The sequence below is a fragment of the Rhamphochromis longiceps genome, linkage group LG5, assembly GCF_057381845.1.
Source record: "Rhamphochromis longiceps isolate RC_006_pf linkage group LG5, R_longiceps_female_GT1.1, whole genome shotgun sequence".
NCBI lineage: Eukaryota > Metazoa > Chordata > Actinopteri > Cichliformes > Cichlidae > Rhamphochromis > Rhamphochromis longiceps.
The window spans coordinates 16,629,757-16,636,243 of NC_140561.1; the positions used below are offsets into that span (position 1 = coordinate 16,629,757).

Below are 6,487 nucleotides of genomic sequence, written 5' to 3' on the forward strand. Positions count from 1 at the left end.
TACACAGGGTGAAAACACAAACAATACTGCCGCCTTTTGGCTAAAAAAGTGTGGTGCAGTGAAAGGTTTAACTCTTTAGCCCTCGAAAGCCTAGTTTGAGTAGCCTTGAAGCTATTTTCTTAACCTGGAGGTTTCCCTTTATTTCAGGGCTGCTTATAGAACAAACTCAAACTATTCAAACGGTCGTCAAACCACATCTTTACCTTTAATATATATTGTGATTGTCAACACTTATCATAGGGTATGGGGAGGTTTAAGGGGGAAAGAGTTAAAGTCTGGCACTGCTTCAGGTGACAGTAGAGAATTTAGAGAGTTTTTGGATATTTAAGCTCGATAAGCACCGCTGTGTTAAAAATATCTGAAGGAAAGGTGTGTTTACACTTCTTCACACATTTTTTGGGTGAAAATTGGATAATGAAAAAGAATGTGCTTTTTCTTAATCTTCAACAACAAATCATGAATTTCTCAAAACAGGATGGAAAATCACTCTTCGGCTGCAGCTTCAGCCTCCACGTGCTCCGGCTCCTTCTTCTCCACAGCCTCTGGTTCCTCGGCTGCCGCTGCTGGCTTCTCCTCCTCCACCTGCTCCTTCTCCTCCTCCTTCTTCTCTTCCTTCTCTTTTTTCTCCTCGGTCTTCATCACCACTGTCTCCGTCTTGGTGACTGTGGTGCTCTTCACTGCCGTTCCCTCGACTGCTGACGTAGACCCACTGCTTGCTTTGACTTTATCAAAGGAACTGCTGATGTAGGAAGGGATGTAGGAACTCTCCAGACCGTAGGCATTGTAGTTCACACCTACAAATTCAGAGGAAGAAGTGAGTGATTAACATTGACACATGCTAATATATCAGAGTTGATATTATGAGATTCTAACAATATAAACTGTATCCTCAGATATGATATCTAGATAAGATGGCTTCAGTCATGGCAAGGTTGTGGACTTGTCTGACCAGTAAAATGCTCTATATAGCAACAATTAACAAAGCAGAACTAGAAATAGTTGCACATAAGTATGAACTCACAAGTCTGCTTGGACACAGTGGTCTGAATTCCAGCTGCCAACCTTTGGGAAGAAAGAAATAATAAATAAAAGACAAGAACAAGTAAAAGCATGAGTATATTGCTATGTAAGATGTAGGAGAGCATAGGTGCTCTTAGATGACCTGTTCTCCTCTCCTTCCAACAGTTTCCTGTATGTAGCAATCTCAATGTCCAGAGCCAGCTTAACATTCATAAGTTCCTGGTATTGGCGGACTTGGAGTGCCATATCCTGTTTGGCTCTCTGAAGAGCTTCTTCCAACTCTCTGATGCGGAGTTTGGCATCTTTCACCGCCAGTTCGCCGCGTTCCTCAACCTCTGTGATCTGAGCTTCCAAACTGCTTCTCTAAAAGTGGGAGAAGCCAAGCAGAGCGAGGCATTGAATTCAATGGCCTTCATAAGCCCGGCAATGCAGTTTGAATTATTACCTTAATGTCAAAACCTCAAATCATTCAAATGAACAGAAGAAAATCTCTGTCCCTCACCTGAGCTTTAACCATGTCGATTTCAGACTGGAGCCTCGCCATCCTGCGGTTCATGTCAGCAATCTCAGCCCTGGTTGACTTGAGGTCTTCTCCATATCTACCCGCCGACTGCTCCATCTCTGCGTACTGGCATGAAAAGAGACAGATCATAGTGAAACTTTAAAACACAAAGTGATACTGCTGGCAGGTTTTTTGCACAATTAATTTGACATGGGGATCAGGAAATCATGTTGCAGCACTCCAACATGCAGTTTGCAATCTCCAGATCCATATTGGCTTTCTGCTCTTTGACTTCTTTGTATATGAAACTTTTCAGTATGTTGCAATAAAAGTAAAGGAAATCGCCTAAGATAGAATATCAGGAGACAATAGAGGTCAGAAAAGTCAGAAAAGAGAAGGCATCCCACACCATCTGCCACAAGTAAAACTCTTGTACCATGCAGAGATTTCAAGTTCATGCTCTTCAGTTTTAAATGTTCATGAACATTAAATAAGCTTAATGGACTGTCCTCACAGATGATGATCTATTACATAATTGTGGGCTTTAGTTTCCCATAGCTTTGTGGTCCCACCTTGGTCTGATACCATGACTCAGCCTCCTCTCTGCTCCTTTTGGCAATGTCTTCATATTGGGCACGCACTTCAGCGATAATTGCGTCCATGTCAAGATTACGGCTGTTGTCCATCTCCACCACAACAGATGTGTCCTTTATCTGGCTCTGCAACTCATTAATTTCCTATGAAGGACAAAAAAGAGGGAAAACATACAACTGATGCCTCCTGTAGAAACACTTTTTATTAGGCTGGAAGTGAAAAATGAAATGAGGTAATTACTGCATCGTAGAGCTGCTTCAAGAATTCAATCTCATCTGAAAGTCCATCCAGTTTGGCCTCGAGGTCCACTTTCATCATATATGCTGCATCTGTATCCTTTATTGGAAAAAAGACAGCACTGAGAACATTCATTGTTCATTACAGTCAAAGTTTAAAAAGAGGGCATTATTTTTCCTCATGAAGGCTAATTGTAGTTTCAAGATCAAGCATTTACTAGAAAGTCTGCACAGACCTTCTTTAATAAGACGAAGTTGTTCTCACACTCATTGCGCTTGTTGATCTCGTCCTCATACCTGCAGAAAAGGAGAATTTTTTAGTCTGTATATAAAGAAAAACCGGCAGTGTGCAATCATCATGGTGGGAAAGGTGCTTTGTCAGAACTGATAGCTCCATAAGTTAATATGGAAATGGTTCCATAAGTTACCATCTTTGCCTAATATGTGAAAAATCCCAGAGTCTGCCAGGGCAAACATGCAGATCTGTGTGCTGTGGCAACCCCTTCTGAATAAAGGAGCAGCTGTTTAAATCATAAGCTATTCTAGTAAGAAAACCTCCGTGAATACATGTGGTGCTGACAGTGAATATTAACTGTGAATATTCAGGGTTATTGTTATTTTTGCTCCACCACACTGCAAATGATTATTTTTATCTTCTTATCCGCTCTATCTTGTTGAAACTTTGGGTTCCTGACAGGAAGTTAAAAATAGCTCTGCAGGCTTTCTAAAAGCCAAACTGCACAAGTCTAGGAAAACTGGAAACAGAGTATCGTTGGCAGTTTAAGACTTTCCCAAATCTCGGACAAATAAAGCATGCCTTATGCTTGAGTGCAAGATTAAAGTGAAAAATCTCAACTCCACCCACTTGGTTTTAAAGTCCTCCACCAGGCCCGTTACGTTATGCAGGTCCGACTCCAGTTTGACTTTTTCGTGACCCAAGTTGTCCAGCTGCTTGCGCAGGTTGGCAATGTAGGCCTCGAACATAGCATCGACGTTTGAGTGAGATATGGTCTGCTCATGCAGAAGTTTCCATTTGGTCTCAAGCATTTTGTTTTGCTGTTCGAGGAAGCGTACCTGAAGATTGAAAGGTGGATGAATGCTTAGTAAGAAAAAGGAAGGAAACATGTAATGGGCAGAAACGTGTGGGTGTATGTGATGACTGAAGCTCTGACTTGGTGGATGAAAAAAAAACAATGGGGGAGTTACACAAATATCAAAACCTTTCCATAGAAAACAATAAATAATGGAGTGGTTGGTCACTGGGATATGTGGTGGATAGGGTGGGTGTGACTGAAGAGTTTTGTTTGAATCCAAAACATACAGAGATTAACTGAAAGGAAAAAATGAGTAACCAGACTTCTCTGGCCTCCAGCTGCTTCTATCTGTCACAGCAAATACTCCAATCTCAAGTTTAACCCACTGTGTTGCGTTTCAACACGAAGTGGCACTGTTTCTCACTTGCCACACAGCTTGCCCCTTTTACAGCTCTTTCATTAAGCGTCATGACCTTGGGTGGGGTCTGTGCTACCACTCAGCAAACACAGGAGAGGCAGACTGCTGTTTGTGGGTGTGCCATATCACACCAGTGCGCATAGGAGTGGACGAGTGAGCTGTGTTTTACAAGCAGGAGAATTACCCTCAGCGTGATTGATTTTTATATCAACTTCTGTCCCACCCTGCTCTCCTGAAAGCTTTGTGAACCTTAGTCTGTTTATGGGTTTCAGCGACAGATAACGAAAGAATGTGGTCTCTGGTGGTGAAAATTCAGGTCATAAACGTTGAAAATAATTCGGTAAATGAGATTCTGTTCGGTAGACACCTGACACTTCGCTCTCTACTTTCACAACCACTCGTTTTGCAGAATATTGCTCGTATGGGGAATGCACTCCTTTGAGCAAAATTCATCTGCTCTTCATCCCACTCCTGTACTCTGTATCCAGGTTGATCCTTTTATCTGAGCTCTATGATCTCGCCTGAGAGTGAAAACACTGGAAGCAGGAAAGCCATTAAGCAAACCAGGCAATATTCCCAGCAGACTGTATAGATTGTTATGAAGTTTTGACAGGGAATGTCTTAAGGATGATCTCTTCTGTGAAATGAAACTTCTTTCATCTTTCACTCATTTTGGCTTGTAGCGTATCTCTGCAGTTTGTCTGTGCTGTTCTGCTACTGCCGTCACATTCAGTTTCACCCCAGCACTCCTGTCACTTATAGAAGTGTGGATCGTTTGCTGTTGGTGTTTTGCAGTTTATATGTGCTTTTCTGCAGCATGAATTTCAAACACAAGATTTCACATTTCATTACAACCTCGACTGACCTTGTCGATGAAGGAAGCAAAGCGGTTGTTCAGGGTCTTGATCTGCTCCTTCTCTTCAGTACGGATTGCCTGGATGGTGGGGTCGATCTCCAGGTTCAAGGGAGCCAACAGGCTCTTGTTCACTGTCACTGCTGTGATGGGGGCCACAAATTCATTGGCCATGCCACCTGCTACACCTCCACCAAAGCCTGAATATCCAAACTCTACACCACCTAATCTTTGTCCGGATCCCCCAGCGGCAAACCCACCGACCGTCTTACAGCCCCCAACACCCACAGCTGCACCACTGCTGCCCACTCCTCCATATGAGCTGCGGACACCGTAGCTCTGCCTGGCACTCCCCACACCATGACCTCCATAGCCAGAGAAGGAGCGGCTGCTGAAGCCCTGCGTTGGGCTTCTGGGTGAGGACACAGTGGAGTAGGCGGTGGTCTTCACAGCTCTGACAGACATGGTGTAGGAGGAAGTCTGTAGCACTGAGGTTTTGTGAGAGGAGAGACTGCTGAGAGGAGAGTCAGGCAGACAGACCCACCCTGGTCCTGTGTACTATTTATTAGAGTAGGGGAGGAACCCTGCTGAGGTGCGATTGGCTGGTGTCCTCAGTAGGGGAGTGAAGGATAAGGGGGGAGAAAGAGCAAGAGGGGGAGAGATGAGGGAATGTCAGGGGAGAAAATTGCATCATGTTACACTTTTACAGCACATTAAAAGCACAAGAATTACGTAATATCAGAATGCCTTTTTTATATATAAAAAAAGGTTTCCAGAGATTCTGAAAGCAGAAGCTCTGGAAACCTGGAAAACAACCTTTGTGAAGTTGCATTTTCCATGCTTCATAGTTACAGTTGCATTAAAATTATTTTGCAACCAAGTTTACTTCACATGCTTTAGTCACACCTTGGACACATACGATCTACATCCTCATTGTATTTTACATATACTTATACACACACAGCAAACACTGGGTATAAGGAACATGTACACCACTTTATGAGCTTCCCTTCTACTTTATAACACCTCTGACAGGCTGTGATATATGGCAAAGTAAACTGTGCTTGGACAGTATGATGCCCTCTCCTAGCTGGTGGGCATCGACTGTGTAAACCCAGCAAAACAACTGCAGATTTAAAACATTGAATATGTTCCACCACTTTTTTGTCTTTGTATTTTTTGAAATATGTCTTTTAACATTTTATACCAAATGTTTTGTTACCTGTTGGACCAGATTTGTGCAAATGTGCAGCTTGCACAAAGAAACTATGTAATGGGCTGGGTGTTTCATTATCAGCAATAATTGCCACCGATCTATGCTATGTACACACACACATTGATAAACATTCCTTCTGTGTTTGCGCTTCACCTGCTGATATACACACATCCATCAACTCCATCAATTCACGTTGTGGAAATCTTCATTGATTTATCACTTGGCAGATTTATGACTCACAATCTTTTCAGGGCATTTCAATGGCTGTTGCCTAATTTAACCAGAATAACCCAACGTCTTCCCTCTAACAACATTTTTAGCAAACGTCTGTTCTTTGTTTTTCAGGTTTTGTCTGTCAGGGAGGGAAAAAAGACCACCTATTTATGAGCTCACGGAAAGAGAGAAATCCCATGGTACACTGCCATGTGCAAAATAAATGTGAACAGACACAAGGGGGTACATCTTATGGAAAGTACAACCTGAAAAAAAGACTTGTAAGCTGATCAAAAAATGTGTGTTTCACTTGGCTAATCTCAAACGGTGACGTGGTACTTCACAATGGAGCACTTGTGCTAAAGTTGGAGACAACCATATATGTACAAGTCTTTTTGCAC

General features: G+C 42.6%; 1 protein-coding gene across 1 annotated transcript; it reads right to left on the minus strand.

Annotated features, from left to right (window-relative positions):
* Positions 1-312: 312 nt before the first annotated feature.
* Positions 313-5,198, minus strand: LOC146669512 (keratin, type II cytoskeletal 8-like). The gene is made up of 9 exons (XM_085406143.1): positions 4,670-5,198; positions 3,218-3,426; positions 2,589-2,649; positions 2,357-2,452; positions 2,095-2,259; positions 1,523-1,648; positions 1,163-1,383; positions 1,022-1,062; positions 313-794 (listed from the first exon to the last, which is right to left on the minus strand). The coding sequence occupies exons 1-9, from the start codon at positions 5,120-5,122 to the stop codon at positions 484-486; spliced, it is 1,683 nt and encodes a 560-aa protein (XP_085262269.1). The 5' UTR covers positions 5,123-5,198; the 3' UTR covers positions 313-483.
* Positions 5,199-6,487: the final 1,289 nt, after the last annotated feature.